This window comes from Suillus clintonianus (genome assembly GCF_016758775.1).
Source record: "Suillus clintonianus strain FC179 chromosome Unknown DEU56scaffold_6, whole genome shotgun sequence".
Classification (NCBI taxonomy): domain Eukaryota; kingdom Fungi; phylum Basidiomycota; class Agaricomycetes; order Boletales; family Suillaceae; genus Suillus; species Suillus clintonianus.
This window is the reverse complement of record NW_024539230.1, coordinates 69,508-88,084: the sequence shown is the minus strand read 5'-3', so window position 1 is coordinate 88,084 and position 18,577 is coordinate 69,508. Positions and strand designations below refer to the sequence as shown.

Sequence of the window (18,577 nt, the reverse complement as noted above, 5' to 3'; positions counted from 1 at the left end):
TCATGGGCGTCGTACCGGACACGAGGCAGAAATGAACATGCTTCTACCACATGGCATAGCCCTTCAAGATGTGGTGAACGTTCGTTACCTCGCAACCAATACGACCATGAACTTGTCAACCTACGGGTTCTTACCATCTAAAGGCTTCGCTGTACCCATTGCCCTTGTCAGCGCTAGCTTCCCTTTTTTCATGTGTATCTGGTTACGCCGACCTCGCCGCGTCATTGTCTGGGTGAAGTCTCTGCGTCCCTTCCGCGACGTGAAAGCGGAAGAACGGCTGCTTGAGTTGAAGAAGAAATGGGAGGAGGAGGAGAGGAAGTGCATATCACTAGAGGACAAGCTGAAGAAACTTGAGCAAGAGCAGCAAGTTTCGGCCCAAGAAAAGGGCGGACTGAAAACGGAAATTATCCGGCTTACGAGCGCTCTGAAAAAAGCCACCAAGGACGCCGATGAAATTCAGGTCAGGTTACTACAGGAGCAAAGGGAGAGAGAAAAAGTCCAGCAAGAACGTTCCAAGCTTCAAGATGCGTATCAAAAGCTACAGCAAGATCTCAACTCATACCAGCAGCAGCTACAGATGCGAGAGACTGAGAAGAAGGCCTTGAGGAACGAGCTCCAGGCCCTGCAGACCAAGTTCAACGATCAAACCACCCTTCTTGACGACCGCACACGGGAGCTACGGGGTGCACAGGCATTCCTGAGCAAGGCCGACACGCTCTCGGGAGCGGAAGTCATCAGACTGATCGACGAACTCAATCAAGAGATCATGCAGACGGCAGCTTTCATCTCGGATTCCTTCGATTTCGCTCGCAAGCCTGAACATATAGACGAGATCAAGGAAGCCAGCGCGCGGACCAGTGAGCTGATTGGACCTGCCATGACGTCACTCCTGGGTACCGTGCAGCACGGGGAAGACCCTCTCTTGATCCAGATTGCACTGCAGGCCGCCACAGTCGAGTTCTCTCGTTGGATCATAATGACCTGGGACTTTGACGGCTTGCAGGCTGAGCAACCGATAGCAGAGATCTATAACGACGTTCGGGAAACAGGTAAGGATTGATTTGTATCTAAAACAGCGAACGTACTTATGCGCATAACAGAAAGCCAGGCAGTCAGCGGCCGATGGCGCGCTTTGACTCGATCTCATGCGCAGAAGGTTGCTCTGCAGGAAGCGGACGTGCACGCGACCATGGTTGCGCATATTAGCGACACCCTCGTGATCTTGATGATTGCGGCTGGCTGCACGAAGAATTACGAAGATGCGTATCGCGAGTTCACCATGAAGTTCGGTGAACGAGTATCGAACATCGTCCGCATGGCAGCAAGGCTTAACAAAGCCATGGGCGAGGAAGTCACGTCAGCAGATCTCTGGCCCACCCATGCTGCAGCTGGAGAGAAATTCGACACGGATACAATGAAGGACTTTGACGAGGGGAGCGGGGCGCAATCTGGCGTGGTTTTGTGTACGACTGCACTGGGCTTACAGAGGTCAGAAAAAGTTGGGCATGGGGAGAGCGCAGTGGTCAAAACAATAACACTGGCGAAACCCAAAGTTGCGCTTGAAGCTATCGCAGATGGGATGGACAGGGAGGTAGAGGTGTCAGGAGGCTAAGTTACTGTCAGGACAGTGTCAGCCACATATTCTATTCGTTTGACTTTTGTTCGTCATTGCAGCTGTTTGTAAAGTATTCGTGGTCATTCTATTTGATGATTTATTAACGCAGTGCATAACTGGTGAACCCTTCCACGTACCTGCAGGACGTGCCATGGTAAATGCTCTCCGAACGGCTCGACTTGAAGTCCTGTACAGGCTTCACTGCTGGCTTAAGTCATGTACGACCCTAGCAATTGGTTGGTTCATTTCACAACTTGCTTATGTAATCGACCTGTCTTTTATCGTTCAACCGCAACTTAGGGGAGACTAAGTTAGTCCAACTCGAATTCGAGTGGCACTAGCACTGAATGGCAAAGAGTAAATCAGGACCCCCATACACAGGTCGCACTGCAGAATATGTCGTTGTCACCACCCCGTGGGGGATGAATCGCGTCCCCAGGAATCGCGTCTCGCAGGACTTTAATAGGCTGGCAGCGTGGGTCCAGCATATCCTCGAGGATAAAGATGTACATGCGAAAGTTCAATTTATATTCGGTATGGGGACGGTATGTATCGTACCAATCTCGAGTCAGAATAAGATTTAATGCCAGCAGAGGGATGAAGTCATTCTCCAACTCCCATACGGGACAGATATTCAGCCGCTTCTTGGGGAGCATAAGTTAGCGATTATTTCAGAGAGGTGGGAAGGGAACCCAAACGATGATAGAGCGTCCTGTTTCTTTGAATATAATTTTCGCAACAACGGTGACCCCAGTAATCGTGAGTTTAGTTTAGGTGTCTCAATTTTCCTTTGTTGTATGTTTAACTTAGACCTCTAGACAACTGGGCAGAAGAATGTCCTGATGTTACTCCAGAGTTAATTCCTCCCGTAAAGTCCCCGTACCCGGAACCAGGCTGGGCTGAGCCCCCTCGTTCTATCCGCAGTCTCGTCCTTCCAATACCACTTAGACCACTGCTACCTATCCCCGAAGCTGCCAGTGAGCCAATACCAATCCCTGTCCCTGTACCTCAAGAAGCAACACATCTACCTCCCGTTCCTCCGCCTGCAGCGCCTTCGAATATCACTGTAAGCTGAATGTGTTTAGAATTCACGATCGCTTGGTTAAATGCATATAGCCTACATTCAAACCTTACGAGCCCCCTACGCAACACCCCGCTCACGGAACGTTCATTAACCAGATAAATCAGCCTAGGAACACATCTGCGAACCGGCAAAGCCACCAGTTCTTTCCAGCCGAAGGTGAACGTATTCCAGCTTTGAAATACGTCAAAAAGTTAGATCCCTACCAGGAAGGTATGCCAACACTTCTTGCTCTCGCACATCTGTGGCACGTGTAACCTTATTTGCAGATGAAGAAGCTCATTCGCTCTTGCAAACACCTCCACGAGATTCTCAGAGTGGCTCCCAGCCCACCAAAGACGAACACGTCAAAAGGGAGTCGTCTGACATAGGCTTTGAACGCAGTAAGTGAATAGTGTTGGGACCAGTTCACTCTCCTTAACGCACGCAGAATACAAGCCATCTTCGGAACTAACGGACTCCATTGCCAGTTTGATACATGAGCAGAACGAGGAACAGAAAGTTCCAGTCTGTGGGGGATCGAGCATAACTAACGGACCGCTGCCAGGGCCTTGTACGTGAATCGGTCATCATTATGTTGCACAAAAGTAATGTGGTGCAAACAGCAACTTCCTACCAGCCATCTGCAGAGCTCATGGACGCAATTGATAGTCTAATCCAGGAGCAGAATCTTGACAAGAAGCCTTGCACAGAGAACAGCCCTCAACGCCTACAAGACTCTCGGCAGAAGCCTCGTGCGTCATCGCCAATCTAACTAATGAACCTACGTGACATTGCGTACCTCAGAATATCAGCCATCCGCCGAGTTGACGAATGTGATTAACAATTCACTTCAGCAGAGTACAGCCAGCGAAGACGAGCAGAAGCCGGTTCCGAACCCACCATGTGCGCATTCTCCGCTCATCCTCAATCATGTTGTTAAACCCAAGTCCAGCGCAAAACAAGAGGAAAAATATAGATGGAAGACGTTCAGGTATGTGTTATAGCTTCTAAGTACCAAAAACCAGAATGAAGACGCATGCACAGTGACGAAAAAGTTCAAGTTGGAAGAGGCATAGAATCTCTCATCGTACTTTCGGATGAGACTACCATTTACCCACCCATGCTGTTAACCACTGTCTCCAGCGCAACTTTTGGCTTCAGTAAGAGCTTGCTATCCCACTGTTTGTCTCCTGATGTGGCCAGCCTGGTCATTCGGCCCAGGCCAAGGTCTGTCGTGCACAGCACCCGCACGCCACCAGTAGCCGGGTATCCGTCTACGTACGCATCCTCCATCCTCTCCGCAGAATATGTAATCCCAATAGGCACTATGACCGGTTTCAAGTCGGCAGACGTGATCTCCTCCATTACGATCTTGTTAAGCTGCATGGCCAGTTTGAAGAGGAGTACGATCCTGTCACTTAACTTTTTTTCTACTGATGCGCGAAGTATATCTGGTGCCAAGGAGCACCCCGCAGCAAGCATGATGTTGGAGAAACGTTCTGCGAGGTGTGATGTAGCCATTGCGACGAGCCGGCTCTCTTCGTGACTGTGGGTGTATGCACTCGTGAGCGCCCGCCACCTCCCTGATATCGCCTGTGCCTCTGGTACGCAAGTGTCGTCATGTACACTCTATCACATGATACCATTTACACTCACCGCCATGTTTTATTCTTTCATATGTGCCGGCAAACATTCTGTTGGCATCGCCGCCAGGCAGAGTCCATGAGCAGATCACGAATTCGAGGAATTCGACGAAGCACGACTGAAACGTGATTTGGATGAGAAGGGGGTCATCTTTATGCTTTTTGGTGGACAAATAGTGCGCGAGCGGCTGTCCAAACAATTTCGTGACTGCTGCACAGGCACTCTCGTCCCTTACCCCACCCGTCTCAAACGAAAACGCATCCACCATAGATTCCGCCATGTAGGCAGCGCTCTGGAGTACCTCGGCATTGAGCCTCTGCAGCATGGAAATGACGTCAGCGCCTGAGGAGGCGTCAGCTGTGGTCAAGAAGCTCTGTGCGCCTTTCAGCTCGGAGGTGCGGTCGTCGAGGAGGGTGTGTAGCTGTGCCTTTTGCTCCGACATGGCCTTTAGTTGGTTCGTTGCGGCATCTAGAGCGTGCCCTTTTGAAGCGAGCGTGGTTTCGGTTTCACGGAGCCGGGCTCCGAGCGAGCGAGCGATGTCGGCGTGTCTCTTGAAGTGCTCCATCTCCTGTCGTAATTTATTGTTTTCTGAGTTGCTCTTGCTCAGCTCATTACGCAGCCTTATCACGTCGGCGTCCGCTGTACGTAGGGCGGTTTGCATGTCCCAGGTCACTGCTTCAGCATTTTTGCGCTCGCCAGCCAACCTCTCGTTCTCCTTTCGACATCTATCTAACTTCTCCCTGATCGATGCAAATTGTTTATTCAATTGCTCAATCTCACTCTCTAGGCTTTGATCGCTTCGTACAAGCACGTTCGAGCTCCTGCTGCGCGTAACAGAAGGTGCCGGTAATGGAAGTTGCTGATGACTTTCGTGTGCCGTGGCGTACGAACGGGGGCGCCTTGTGCTTGTGTTTTCTTCACCGCCTTGAGTTCCCGGAGGGGTGTCGGAGATGCGTGGTGAGTGGATGACTGGAGACCCTGAGGGGCGGCACGAGCCCGCGTCTACCTGTGGTGAAGCCATCGTCTCATTATCCGGTACTCTAGTTTTTGCCGGAGCGCGTACCTCTTGTTTTCCGGCCCGGGCGGTGGTTGGAGACAGTGGATAGTAGGGTTTCGTATTTGTCTGTCCTGAGGGTCCTGACTCATTCATTTCTGGGATTGTGTCCTTTGCCCTGGCTTCCGTTTCTTCTGGTGTGGGGTACTTAGTACGCAGCCTTGGGGCTGATCTTTCTTGTTCATTGCTTGCTCTCTTCCTCCCCGCCATGTCACGGTCGTCTGGTGACCAGCGGGTATGATCTCTAGCGTGTCTTGGCTCGGGTTTAGAAGCTGCGGCCGATTGAGTAAAAGAACCTGTCACCAAGTTACGAATAAGAGGAAGTTGGCTTATGGTTTGTAACATTGGGTTGACCTGAGACTTCAGAATGAATGGGAGGCACTGTGCAGGACGACGTCAGATTTAACCCACAACCTAGACGATAGAAACATACACCTCTCACGGCCATGTGTTATCCGCGTTTTCGAATATCAAGCTATCGGGGGTTTGGATCGATCGCTCAGAAAGTATGTCCACTTGCGCTCTACATTCAATCAGGGGCTTTTTCTCACCCGTGTGATTTGAAAAGAGATATATAACCTATTCGAAAACACGAGGTAGGTATGTCACAATACTGTAGAGCCACGACCGTAACTTCGCGCCCTTTCGGGCGACCATGAGTACACAGAAGAAGTACAGAAAATCACATTCAGCGTCTGGCATAGCAAATTTGAAAACCCCAACTCAGTCGTCCAAGTTATCCACCACAGATTCCAGAGCGATCTTTGGTTTCAAAAGAATCCTCACTCCGGCATTGACTCCCTTGGAACGCTGCCGCAACCCCATATCAGTGGGACACAGGACACGGTTGTTCGCAGTATTCTTGTCATGTTCGCCGTCATCGTACTCATCGTCCATGCACGTGGAGTCGAACACCGTGGCAGGTTTGATCACCATGACATCAAGGCCCCGGTCCATGCTGTTGACGATAAGCCTATTGATGCGCATGCTGGACTTCGCAAGCAGCGAGATCTTTTCGCTGAACTTCTGCTTTAAGGCATCACAAAGTTGCGACCGAGTGGCATCACAGCCCGCAACGAGTAATATGTCAGCGAGCCCGGCTATGATTTTGGATGCGGCTGCGAAACAAAGTTGGGTATCGTCGAGCTGGAGATGCTTGGAGAGAATATGCGACAGTGCATTCCATGCTGCGGTGGCTGCCTGGGCTGCAGATGAGTCAGTAAACAGTCACATTAGTGCGTCGAATATAGCACTTACTGGTGTTACTCTGATCGGCTGTGCCAAGTCTTTCCTTGCCTCCGCTAGCGATCCATGCAGTCGAGAGCCAGCAGAGGTACCGAGATATGTATGCCTGGAATGCAATCTGGATGAGGATAGGATCCTCGCTGTGACTCTTGGTGCCCAGGAAGTGGACGAGACCTGCACCAATGGTCGTGCCCACTTGCTGGAATAGCGCCGTCTCCGAGTTCCCATTCTCTCTTCCTTTCTCAAACCCGAAGGAGTCAGCCATGGACTCGGCCATAAATGTGGCGTCTTGGTGGATATCGGAGTTTAGTTTCCGGAGTGCGCTGACGACCTCGTTGCTCGAGGACATCGTGCTAGCTTTAGCCGCAGGACGGTCTGGAATACAGTTTGCCAGCAGCGCCCGAAGGTTGCTGAATTCCTGCGTAAGGACTGTTGAGTCATCGCGGGCACTGGCGGAGTTTGCGCTCTTGGCCTGCGAGCTGAGCCGTTTCATCTCGGCGAGCTCTGTATCTTTGGCCTTCAGCTCAGCCTCCAGCGCAGCAACTCGGTCTGTCAGACTCATCCTTGCGGCTTGCTCTTTCTCCAAGGACTCAAGTTGGGCGGCGCTCTGCGAGAGCTGCTGACGGTACACCAGCATACTGCTCTGTGCGTCTAGTAGCTCGGATTGCGCATGAGCGGTGGAGCGATTCAGCTCCTCGAGGGCTTGCCGCATTTCCTGGTTTTTTCTGCTGCTGCGTTGCCTTGAGGACATCGTTCTTCTTTGTGAGCACCGCAATAATATCTTCTTTCTCCTTCTTCGTCCGTTCACAGTCAGCGAGAGCCTCCTTGTTCCGCTGCCGCAACTCTGTGATCTTGGACTGAAGGCTGCTTGTCTCAGTCATGGACTGATTGAGCAGCGACTGCACCTGCGCCTCAAAACGGCGGTTCTCTTGCTTTGCCTCGTCAAGGAGCTTCGACAGGTGTAGTACTTGCATGTCGTCATGCGTCCTGCTGTCGTCAAGGCTGACAACGTCTGCGTCGCACTCGACTAACACGGGGGATACTTCCTCCCATTCGGTGCGGTACTCAGCATGGGCGGCGTTTCGAGAATTGGTCTGGGTAGTGAGGACGGGTCTGGGAGTTGAGGACGACGATGCCGTCCAGTATGGGACGCTCCACGTCATAGCTGCTGGATTGGAAAAAGGTCGATGAAGTTGTTCTGTGTGGGTAGGACGTTGTGGAATACTTGTCTGCCGCGCAGTTCTCATTTCTCATGCACATGACTGACCTCGAGGCGCAGGCCCCTGCGATACATGCGTCCTCCGTACGACGTGATTGCTCCCATATTGATATAGATCTCATATTCTGGGAGGAGTAGATCTCAAGTAGCTGACGGTGAACAGCCTTCATATCAACCCCTAGGCCACGTAACGTACTTCTTGAACCTTCACAAGCCTAGTTCCGTGTGCGTGTCCGTATTCGTACAACTGCATGAAGATGACATAATCTCGTGACTCTGTGGTCGTGAATATTATTATTGATTTCCCGTAAAAATTGCACACCTGTAAGCGGTGAAGGTACAGGTCTGCTCATTCTGATGTGCTCAAGTTCCCGTTGACGCGAAGCATCAGAGGAGGAAGTTCGTCATCGTTGAATAAACCCTCGTATCAGTTCTACAACCCATCTATGTTTGCTTACTGTAAATGTTACAGACTTTAACGGTCACTGCTTTGCTGTCTTGCTGGGGACAAAGAGCCACCAGATACTGATGATAAATCTCAAGCCCGTGCCAACGCCAAGAGTACCAGCGGATCCTATTGCGTCGAGTACTGCGCGTCCCAAAAACCCGCCCAAGAACAACGAGCCGATGGCAAGGATCTTATGGTCTCGGGAGATTACGAGCCGACGTATGTCAAAGAGCTTAGGGTCGACCATCAGCTCGCACCAAGTCGTCGTCAGTACCACTGAATAACACACTCAGTATCGGGTGCCAAGAGGACGAGCGAATGTTGCTAAAAAAAAAACTCACCCGTCGTGGTAAACTGTGTATTCAGTCTTTTTCCCATGATCCCTTGCAGACCCATGCTTGCGCTCATGAACCCGACACAGACAAAGGACAGAGTATTGGTCCATGCAGGGTTAGCACGTGCATCTGCGACGCTCATCTGCCCGCTCTTCCAGATGGCGATGGCTGCAGCCATGGTGAAGAGGGTCTGGATGAAGGTGCCGAGCACAAGCCAGGCACGTGTCTTGCAGCCCATCTTGTCGCCTATGCGGGCGATGGATGCGCCGAAGATGAATGTGATGACGGAGCAGAGGGCTTGTTGATCTGCGATATGGAAAGAGTAGTCGTGTTGGCCATTGAAAAGGCGGGCGAGGGCTAGTCCGAGCTGGACGCGGATACGTGAGTACTCTGGCCGTGAGCCGAATAACAAAGGACGTCAAATCGCACCTGGACAGTGTTTCCGGTTTGAAAAGCACACCACACGAAGATGGCAGAGAAACAGACAGCGTCACTAGAGATCAGAACGAATATGAGTGGTTGAGAAGGTGCACGGAGCATATCGGAAGACGCACATAAAACCTGTCATAAAACAATATGCAGACAACGGAGCGGTGGCCTTGTCTCCATCAATATCCGTGAAGAGATACTTCTTCAAGCTCGTGAGTGTCGTAGAGTCGTTACTCTCAAGATCCCGCTTGTCCGACATGAGGGAGCAGTGGACAAACAAGTTGACGGAAAGACCTGAGAGAGCCGGATATAAAGTCAACCCGTGAAGATATTTTAACACATGGGAGCATGTTTCTTATTCGATTTGTGGGCCGATTAAGATTACGATGGTCGGCGATAGGCCATGGAAAATTGCCAGCGCAAGCTTGGCTCAAACACGCCGAGAGACTAGGCAGGAGGCTTACAGAAGCTCAGTGGTATCAAGGTTAGCACCAAGCTAACTAATAATCCGAACTACCGCGTGTGATCATCTTCCAATCCCACTCTAAACCCTATCTTTTCCCTCAGGCTCTCGGCGTTAGGTAGGCCAACGACAAACGAAGCGCTTGGAGTTCAAATCGCATTGAAAGGAGACCCACAATTCCGCAGATACCGACATTGTTATCCGTCGCCCAACCTCCCTAGTACCAGGAGACGTGCTATGAAGGAGGCACCGCCTAGCTCGATGTCTTAACCCCGAATACATAACGGGGGCCAGGCGTTCCAGAAGACTGCACGCCAGAGGAGATAAGAGCCAAGGCAGTGCGTCATAATAACCGATGGGGATGCTATCGAGCTTACGACTAGTTCCGGCTCTCGCTTTTCGCGTGTCCAACTGAGAAGACGAGAAATAATTAGCACAACACTGTCGAAACCATCTTCAGACAAGCATGGTCGAGGAGGTCAGCCTTCATTCGCTTTGCACCTCTTCGACTCCACTTTCCGGCGTAGGCCCATGTTCGCGATCGCCAATCTCATGAATCAATAATATCAATTATCCCCTGGTAGAATGAATACAAACACCCAGCGGAAACGCAACCCGCTTGTATTATCCTTTCCTGTCATTGAAACCACGCCTTGGGGTTCAGCCATCATCGTGATGTAGAACATTGGAATGTGGCCGAGATAGCCTTCATTCGCTTTGCATACAACCTCTTCCACCCAATTGTGTAAGCCCAAGGCTAGTTGTGGATACCTATTTCATGAATTAATATTTCTCCCCTGATAGAACGAACGCAAACGGCGGAACCTCAGCTCCCTTGTGTTGTGCATATCTGAACGTGGCATAGTCCGATCAGTCCACGCGAACACGAGAGGAGTTTGTTGACAACCTCAGCAAATACATTTCTATGAGAGGCTGTAGGCAGAAAAATAATTCTTAATCAACATTGGTCTAAACACCTTTGGAAAACTTCATCGTCTGGGAACTTCTATGTTTGGTTAGTCGACCAGGACATATATGATTCTTCTTCATATACGATCGCTGGAACGCCTTTCCGCAGCTAGTGCAGAGAGCCCTAAACTGTCGCAGATGTATCTCGTTCACATGGCGAGCGTAATTATCCTTTTTGATTACACTCCAACATCCAGACCATGTGCACTTCACTTTGTCTTCACCGTCCTGTACAACGGGGAGACACAGCTGTCGGTGGCGTCTGGCTGACGGGCCAAATAACGATAACGTCTGCCCCTCAGAACTCGTACCATTCTGAGGTACGAATGTCTGAAATGGCTGTGTATCGAGCCCCTGGCTGACAGAGTCGGAGGGCCATGGATCTATCGTCGCGTTTGGTAAGCGTTACGTGAAAAGCTGCAAATATAACAAACTTACCTCGAAACAGTCTGCAGATGGCAGGATCTGCCATCTGTGGCAGGGTGCTAGTGGCTCCGACAGATTCTTGTGAAAGAGGACCCCCATTTTGGTCCAAAAGATGGGCATGGAATGCTAGTGGCTGCAATGAAGGGCCAAGGTCAGGTGGAGTCGACAGCCATGGAATAGCATCGAGCCCATCGTGCGCAACTGGTGCGATGGTCTGAAGCTCATCACCGATAGCTGCTTGGAAGTCAACACCGCCAACATTTTCCATGATGACTTCTGACTGGCAACCCGCAAGAACCTCTGCAATGCGGGTGCGGACGTCGAGGATATCCTCGTAAGCACTATTAAGCCTGGTACAGTATGGGTCAAGCAATCTAAGACATAATTGCAGGGATGATCTCATTGAATTTCGATCAATTGGTGCACGACCACCGCTCGAGTTTGCGCATTGCTCGAGAACGTCCAGCTGCGCAGACGAAAGTGATAGGAGAGTTGTTGGTGTCGATTGGAACCTATAGATTCATGGTACGTGTTCATCCTCAGTCTACGAAGTGCAAAGTAGGCTTACTGATGTAGATCCATGCTATGTTGGAGTGCGCGGAAAGTGGTATGGATGCCCAAACAGATGGTAGGCTTGACCACCGTATTCCTGAGCCGTGATTCAGTGGTTTGATGATATCGCGGAGGCCGCTTTTATATGACTTACGTGGCGTTTGGCGTCTAGAGCACCAATTCCCGACTACGTAGGCTCCCGGTTGGCGTCTACAAAACTTCAGTCCCCGACTGTAACCTTGCATCAAATGGTGGCCACCTCCATCACCCTCTCACGCCCGTCACACTTGCTAGCGCTGACAGAACTCCTGATTCTGTCCACCGCTTTGTCATAACTATCGGATGATTCACGCTGGAAATAGCGCAAGTTCAACCAATCGCTTCTCAGTCCGCGTCAGGGGCTCCTACCCCGCCAAGAACCGCGACCTGATCTTGTTGCTGGATGAATGGACATGTGCTCTGGTGCGTCATCGCATTTTGAACAGAGTAATCTAGATCTTTGATGTTATTCAGGTTAATACCATCCCTTTCCGTGTCGTGGACGAATCAAATGATACGATAACATGCAATGAGATGGCACTTGATTTCAACTTGATGAGCCCACCAAAATCATATCGTAACAGTGAAGCGATACAGGCCCAACAAGAGATCCGCATTTGATACCGCACTTGGAATGCTGACGTCCGAATCGCGCATGCTTGACAGGAGGGCAAAAGGGATAATTGCTGTGGGTCTGTGGCCTTGAGATGTTCTAGGGATGCTACCGGGAACATAACGCTACACAGGATCATGGGACGATGCTAAGGTAGGGGATATTATTATACTTCTGAACATAGACATGGTACTGAGAGGCACTGTAGAGTAGCCGTTACTACTCTGTCACTGTCAGCTGCCAAGCTTCGAAAGCGTGGTCGAGCCAATAATGCATTTGGAGTGACACAATCCGGTCTCTGAATCCTCCGGTCCAAGCTGACACTCAGGAGTCGCAATAGTGCTTCCATCCATGATTCTTGAAGTACGGGCTTCTGAGTCTCTGTGTCCTTGTCCCTGTTGTGCCTGGCCCCCCATATCCCTGGATCAACGGCCTTGAAGAGCCATGAACTTCGAAGCAGTTGGCCTATGTAACTGGTAGATCTTTCCAGAGATGTTGCTTCTGAGCCCCACTTTTCTACCGGCTCCAATGATTCGGACAAGTTCTTGATAGGCCGGTAGCCATTGTAAATAAGTAGCCGAGGTAGCCAACTGCAGCATAATAGACTAGATCTGATTCGATAATTCTTCTTTGATATCCGCCAAGGTAGTGGATACCATGCAAATCCTATCTGTCACCATTCAGCTAGTTGCCACCTGATATTCTTTCGGTCTCCCGAATACTTCGCCAGACAACAATATATCAATGCGGCTTTGGGTATAATGCTCGGCGACAATAACGACTATCGTGCACTGGAACAGTCTCCCTTCAACTGCTAGGATGTAAGTGAATAGGGCGGCAATAAACTCGAGTTGAAGAATACCTTTGGCCACTACTTCTAGGACCATGGGAATCGAGTGTGCACACGAGGCGTAGCAAGTACTGTCACGGTGGACATGCACTATGTATAGCTTTGGAAGATAGATACTAGTACTGTCCGGCCTGTCAAACGCATTGCAATGTTATGTCCTGTGAGACTATTTTCAGGCGCGTCTGATTGAACACGTCGTACTTATACTCTCTCAACCTACGCTCTTCTAGCTATCCGATAGGAGGAAGTTATCCTTGACCTGCGGGCCTCCAAGTACCTCTGGTTCCGCTTGCCTCAGCTAGCTCCCGAGCCTCGGGTCTGTTCGCGGTGATCGATGATCTCCGATCATCTTGATCAAATCTACATGTTTTCCGATGATGTCGAATCGGGCTGTGGTTAGTCAGCCCGGCGGCAAGTTCCGCCAATCTCGTGACACTCTTCCTGAGCCATCCTTGGCAAGACTTCGTGAGACTTACACATTTGCCTGACTGCGGTCATGATTGGGCAGAGTAACAAGGTGTGGTGCCCTTCTCTGCCTCTGCCACTTCCAGCACTGGACTGTCTTCCCCATATCCATGGATAGCCTCTCCAAAGGTCTGTCCGCTCGGGCGCGGTGAACACGTAGGTGTCATAAGTGCACAGATCTCAACCTCGACAGCCGCTACCACATTACCATTTTCGCCAGTGACCCAAACCTCCTTACTCAAGCCTACTAACCATGCGAATTCATGCTCGGGCACTCGTAGCAGGTCGTCGAAATCGTGCGACTGGTGTGTTCAGAAGTCAGAAGACCTCTTAAAAAAGAACATTGGAAAATTGAACCTTAGCAAGGACCGAGTTAAATAAAGCGGCAGAATGGTGGAGCTTGGGGGGGAGGATTAGGTAAAATTCGAACGGTATACAATTCGATCAACATTGATATAGACGCCTTATGGGGAGCTTCCTCGTTCTAGGAACTACTACGTTTGGCATGTCGATCCGGACATGCATGAGTCTTCTTCATATACGGACGCAGAAACTCCTTTCCACAGTCAGTGCACACAGCCTTAAACAGTCGCTTGTGAACCTCGTTAACGTGGCGAGTGTAGTTGTCCTTCTTTACAACACTCGAACACCCAGACAACATACACTTCACTTTACTGTCGCCATTCTCCGCAACAGGGAGAGACAGCCGTTGGTGGCGTCTACCTGAAGGGCCAGATAACGTCTGCCCGTCTCCATCCTGAGAGAATTTCTGCAATGGCTGTGTGCCAAACCCATCGCTGATGGACCCGGAGGTGCCGGGAAGAAATGGGTCTATAATCACACACGGTTAGTGTTTGAATGAAAGGCTGCAAATGTAGCAAACTTACCTCGAGGAAGTTGGTGGACGGCAGGATCTGGACCCTTTGGCAGGGTACTAATGACCCCGACAGATGCTTGCGAAATATGTCCGTACCCTTCGTCCGAAGGTTGGACGTGTAAGTTATGGAATTCTGGCGGCTGTGACGGGAGGGAAAGGTTGGGCGGGGTTGATAACAATGGAATAGCATCAAACTCGTTGAGTGCAACTGGCGCGATGATCGGAGGCTCATCACCGAAGATTGGGTCAACACTGTTATCCCACTGTGACGCGCCCGTATTCCCCATGGCGAGCATCTCTGTAATGCGGGCGCGTATTTCAAGGACTTCTTTGTAAGTACTGTTAAGCCTGTCGCAGTGTCGGTCAAGCAACTCAAGACATGAGTTCAGGGATAATTCCATTGAATCTTGATCACTGGATGCACGCCCTAGACGCAACAAGCATCTGTCGTTGGTCAAGCTTGTGCATCGCTCAACAACATCAAACCATGAGGACGACGTCGACGGCAGTGATGTCGGCGTAAATATGGACCTAGAAGGTAAAATCACGGTAAGCTTACGAGTTTATCATTGGCTTACGAGATCTAGCACTTACTTATGCAAGTGCATGCTCATTTTCGATAATGGATTTGAGACGTGAATTGCGCGGTAAGCGGTACGAACGCAAGCCTTGATCAAGTGGTGGATGTTTGACTGCGTATATTGGTTAATAATGTTGGTATCACAGCAGCACTTTTAAGCAGCTATCCGTCGAAAGGCGATACATTATTTGCATATAAAATTGGTGGGAACTTTGCTATATTATACATAACTGTCGTGCCACGATGTTGGATTTGGGGTCAAGTGCCTAATAGTTGGGGGTGTCACAGGAAACCTTGGTAGTGTTCGGGTTGTTCGGTGCCTCATAGTTTGGGACCTTTGGGTGCCACAGGAAGCCTTGGTAGTGTATACCGGGTTGTTCGGTGCCTAGTAATAGTAAAGGGAGAACCAATAATAGAATATAGCTGTACGGCGCTCCCTTCGGAGTAATTATCTACTGGGTTGTATTGCTCATATGGTTGTTAGATATAAGTCATCAATAACAGCCGGACTCCTCAAAGTGTTGAGGAGCCGTTCTTGGCTATACCTTTGGTGATTGCGCGCCTATCAAATCGTGCGAGGTCCATTAGGATCTGTTTAAATTTACATGAACCTTAGCATAATAAAATAAATTGCGGTTAAGTGTCAAGTAAAATCTGTGGTGCTCTTCGTGTCGCGGATTCAGAGAGTGAAATACTAGCAGCCGACTGAATATTTCTGGGGGGGTTTGCAAATTGCAAGACAGAAATGTAGCCCCATATATGAGGCAAGCTCGATCGTACGAGTGGCAAATAAATTGGCGAAATAGTTTTGCTTGAATTGTCGTTACAAAATATTGGGCATGGTCGACGCTTCCGGCGGGTCTGACAGGGGAAGAGCCAAACAATTGACTTTTTAGTGGCAAGACCAACGAAACGCTGAGAATATCTAGCAGGTCGCCATCCTTTGAGAAACTGACGACGCTGGGCTACTAGACTTTCTCGATTGGGTGCCTGGCGGGGGCGGTTTACCATGGCGTTTCGTAACAAGTTCCACGAATCATGCACATGTCCCTCAGGCAAGTTCTACCGCAGTCTACCGCCCGTGGTTGATCATATCATTCAACAGGAACGGAAGATTGGCTTACAGCGTGTAAGCCCCTTGAAGTGCGGAGATCAAATCTCTGCACAAGCAAAAATGCGCACTGATGAGTCTTGTTGGCGGTTGCACGTCAAATGATCAAATACAAGTACCTCTCTCCATTGCGTTTCGAACTCTGTGACATAGCAATATTCACTGATAAGACATGGCCCTAGTAGGACGGCGGAAACGAGACTAGCTAACCAAAGGCATTCCCTTGAAGCAGTGTCGACATTTCAACATTGACGGCAAAGAATGGCAACTGATGGCAAGTGCAATGACTCGGAAGCGCTTTGACGAGTTCACAACGAAGTTTTCTTGCTAACAGCCAGCTTCTTGACACTAGTGTCATCTATGTGAAGCGCTTGCGAAGCGAGATGCTGTCCATGGCCCATATACTCCATGACTACATGCTACACGCATAGGTGTACTTCGACCGTCTTATACTTCAACCGTCTTATCGATCATCCACCCCGGGCTTCTGAGAGTCACCGTTCGTACGTATGGATAATCAATTAAGTTCACCTTGGGGAGGATGGGCAGGTGGCAGGGCCATTCTAAAAGGATAACACGGGAAGACCCGAAGGAAAAGTCTGCTCAGGCACGTTCGTCTAATTATCCTGGTATAACATAATTTAAACTCGATTTATTTCGTTTCCCTTGTACTTTAGTTAGTCATGCAATTGCCCCACTGCAGTCCTAATCCAGGTCCAACATGATGAGAACGCGATTTTTGTATGCATTTTCTTGAGGCGATCTCCAAGTTGTCTGCAAGGTTGTGCTAGCCAGGGCCAGGAGCCTACAAAGTCCGGTATTCTGTAATAGCCATTCGAACTTCGAAGTAGATCGTGCGATGCTGCTATTTATAAAGGGGCCTGCGAGACCCGGTTTCGGTAGGGTTTCTCTAATGAGAACGAAATCAGTATGGCATTCACCTCAGGCAGCACTTCTCGGTGCCTGTAAAGGGTCTAAGAGACCCAGTTTCTATGTTGGCGGCAACTAGTCTCTGAGACCCCCCCTCCCGCCTTCTAATTTTAGATCGCGTGAGAAATTAAATACATACCTACACGGCGTCTCTCGATACTCCTCCCAATAGCTACCTGTACCTTCCAATAGGCCTCTCGTGCTACTCAATACCACTTTCACCCGCTCAGAACTGCTCTCGATAGCTACCCGCACCTCTCAGTAGGTCTCTCCACTTAATAGGGGTGCTTCCACTCTGGCTTGTGGGTATGTACCATGCTGCATATGCGTGGTCTTCTATTCTACTGGTACTTAGTAGTTCTATGATAGCAGTAGCTCATCAACCAATCTTGAATCAGAATGCACCGTGCAGAGCAAGTGTCGTCCTCTGGATGGGGGCTTGGGAAGCACTTTGTTAGTCCACGCAAGTCCCGAGACAAGAAGAAAACACAAACGTTTGTCGATATCCCTCGCGCAGATGTCAAACACCGCCAGCTCGCCCTATGCATGCAAGCACTTATAAATCTAACATTACCAGAGGCTGCAGCTGTATTCAATCCCAGCAGTTCAAACATGGGTACAGCCCGCCCGTTTGTGATCCTGCAACAAACTCTCAAGAGGTCCGCGAGGTACATCCTTCTCAAGAGGTCTGTGAGGTACATCCTTCTCAAGAGGTCCGCGAGGTACATCCTTCCTTCTCAAGAGGTCTGCGAGGTACATCCTTCTCAAGAGGTCCGCGAGGTACATCCTGTCCCCACGCCCTATAACATCCTGGATACCTCCCAAGAGCCACGAGCTTCCGAGTCCAACTTACACATCCCATTCACCCAGTTTCCCTCCTCAACAACCTCAAAATGTTCCTTGCCAGACGAATATGGCTCTGGGCTCGTATAACGCGGATGTGTGCTGTCCACACGAGGTGGCAGCTTGATATTCAGCTTCGTACTCTGGATCCGCAGATCATCCAAGGATGTCTGATGCCGCTTGACTCTGCCAGTCAGGAATGGAAGGCTGACCGGTTGGTAGCTCGGGCTTGACTGGATACTCATCATTGCAGTGGAGTCGAAACTGGGCCGCACGAGTTGCTCTTTGATCTCTGAGGGATGGCTGGGGTTGTAGTTGGAGGAAGGCGCAGTGTGGATGAGATGGCCAGAGTAGGTGTTGTTGCGCCGAATGTGCAAGAATGTGTAGGGATAGGGCGAGCCTACTGGTGGTAACATTGCGCGATGACAGGAACGTGCACTGCGTATATCTCTCGGGATCTGCGAGTATGTGAGGAGGGAATAGGAAGTCCACAGCGTCTTTGATGTTTGATATGTCTTCGACCATATCAATCGAACGACGTGCACTGGACTTGTCTTCTCCAATTTCATCAACAAATTCAGTGTACTCGGGATCTCCGATTGTGCGAACTGGTGTGGTGAGCGTGAAAACTCACATGCACGAAGGTCCACAAGTGGGATGATTTGACTGATGCTGCGAGGGAAGGATAAGTGAAACTATGCTGGTCAACAGCACAGCTAGCACCTCACGACGCGTGCACCCAAGTGCGTCTAGAAGGACGCAACATCACAGCACCTAAAAACAGTGCAATACCCAATGTGCGAAGTT

At 50.1% G+C, this 18,577-nt stretch overlaps 8 protein-coding genes across 8 annotated transcripts; 2 read left to right on the top strand and 6 right to left on the bottom strand.

Annotated features, from left to right (window-relative positions):
* Nucleotides 1-190: 190 nt before the first annotated feature.
* Nucleotides 191-1,612, top strand: DEU56DRAFT_726859 (uncharacterized protein; the record flags this gene model as incomplete). The annotated part of the gene is made up of 2 exons (XM_041347944.1): nt 191-1,049; nt 1,101-1,612. The coding sequence occupies 2 exons, from the start codon at nt 191-193 to the stop codon at nt 1,610-1,612; spliced, it is 1,371 nt and encodes a 456-aa protein (XP_041213636.1).
* A 282-nt stretch (nt 1,613-1,894) lies between these two features.
* On the top strand, nt 1,895-3,989 carry DEU56DRAFT_470765 (uncharacterized protein). Its single transcript, XM_041346385.1, has 8 exons — nt 1,895-2,160; nt 2,209-2,374; nt 2,434-2,681; nt 2,732-2,909; nt 2,966-3,079; nt 3,127-3,249; nt 3,302-3,430; nt 3,483-3,989. Exons 1-8 carry the CDS (start codon nt 1,963-1,965, stop codon nt 3,680-3,682), a joined length of 1,356 nt encoding a protein of 451 aa, XP_041213635.1. The 5' UTR covers nt 1,895-1,962; the 3' UTR covers nt 3,683-3,989.
* On the bottom strand, nt 3,577-5,791 carry DEU56DRAFT_773432 (uncharacterized protein). The gene is made up of 3 exons (XM_041351563.1): nt 5,386-5,791; nt 4,335-5,328; nt 3,577-4,279 (listed from the first exon to the last, which is right to left on the bottom strand). The coding sequence occupies exons 1-3, from the start codon at nt 5,719-5,721 to the stop codon at nt 3,789-3,791; spliced, it is 1,821 nt and encodes a 606-aa protein (XP_041213634.1). The 5' UTR covers nt 5,722-5,791; the 3' UTR covers nt 3,577-3,788.
* A 308-nt stretch (nt 5,792-6,099) lies between these two features.
* DEU56DRAFT_907611 (uncharacterized protein) lies at nt 6,100-7,183 on the bottom strand (the record flags this gene model as incomplete). The annotated part of the gene is made up of 2 exons (XM_041356923.1): nt 6,100-6,581; nt 6,634-7,183. 2 exons carry the CDS (start codon nt 7,181-7,183, stop codon nt 6,100-6,102), a joined length of 1,032 nt encoding a protein of 343 aa, XP_041213633.1.
* Nucleotides 7,184-8,028: 845 nt separating this feature from the next.
* Nucleotides 8,029-9,448, bottom strand: DEU56DRAFT_773425 (uncharacterized protein). Its single transcript, XM_041351562.1, has 5 exons — nt 9,178-9,448; nt 9,053-9,116; nt 8,630-8,990; nt 8,163-8,564; nt 8,029-8,114 (listed from the first exon to the last, which is right to left on the bottom strand). The coding sequence occupies exons 1-4, from the start codon at nt 9,309-9,311 to the stop codon at nt 8,323-8,325; spliced, it is 801 nt and encodes a 266-aa protein (XP_041213632.1). The 5' UTR covers nt 9,312-9,448; the 3' UTR covers nt 8,029-8,114; nt 8,163-8,322.
* An 814-nt stretch (nt 9,449-10,262) lies between these two features.
* DEU56DRAFT_470623 (uncharacterized protein) lies at nt 10,263-11,245 on the bottom strand. The gene is made up of 2 exons (XM_041346384.1): nt 10,923-11,245; nt 10,263-10,867 (listed from the first exon to the last, which is right to left on the bottom strand). The coding sequence occupies exons 1-2, from the start codon at nt 11,176-11,178 to the stop codon at nt 10,485-10,487; spliced, it is 639 nt and encodes a 212-aa protein (XP_041213631.1). The 5' UTR covers nt 11,179-11,245; the 3' UTR covers nt 10,263-10,484.
* A 2,485-nt stretch (nt 11,246-13,730) lies between these two features.
* DEU56DRAFT_470599 (uncharacterized protein) lies at nt 13,731-15,166 on the bottom strand. Its single transcript, XM_041346383.1, has 2 exons — nt 14,317-15,166; nt 13,731-14,260 (listed from the first exon to the last, which is right to left on the bottom strand). The coding sequence occupies exons 1-2, from the start codon at nt 14,705-14,707 to the stop codon at nt 13,914-13,916; spliced, it is 738 nt and encodes a 245-aa protein (XP_041213630.1). The 5' UTR covers nt 14,708-15,166; the 3' UTR covers nt 13,731-13,913.
* A 2,367-nt stretch (nt 15,167-17,533) lies between these two features.
* DEU56DRAFT_751774 (uncharacterized protein) lies at nt 17,534-18,186 on the bottom strand (the record flags this gene model as incomplete). The annotated part of the gene is made up of 2 exons (XM_041349587.1): nt 17,534-17,727; nt 17,781-18,186. The coding sequence occupies 2 exons, from the start codon at nt 18,184-18,186 to the stop codon at nt 17,534-17,536; spliced, it is 600 nt and encodes a 199-aa protein (XP_041213629.1).
* Between the last annotated feature and the right edge of the window lie 391 nt (nt 18,187-18,577).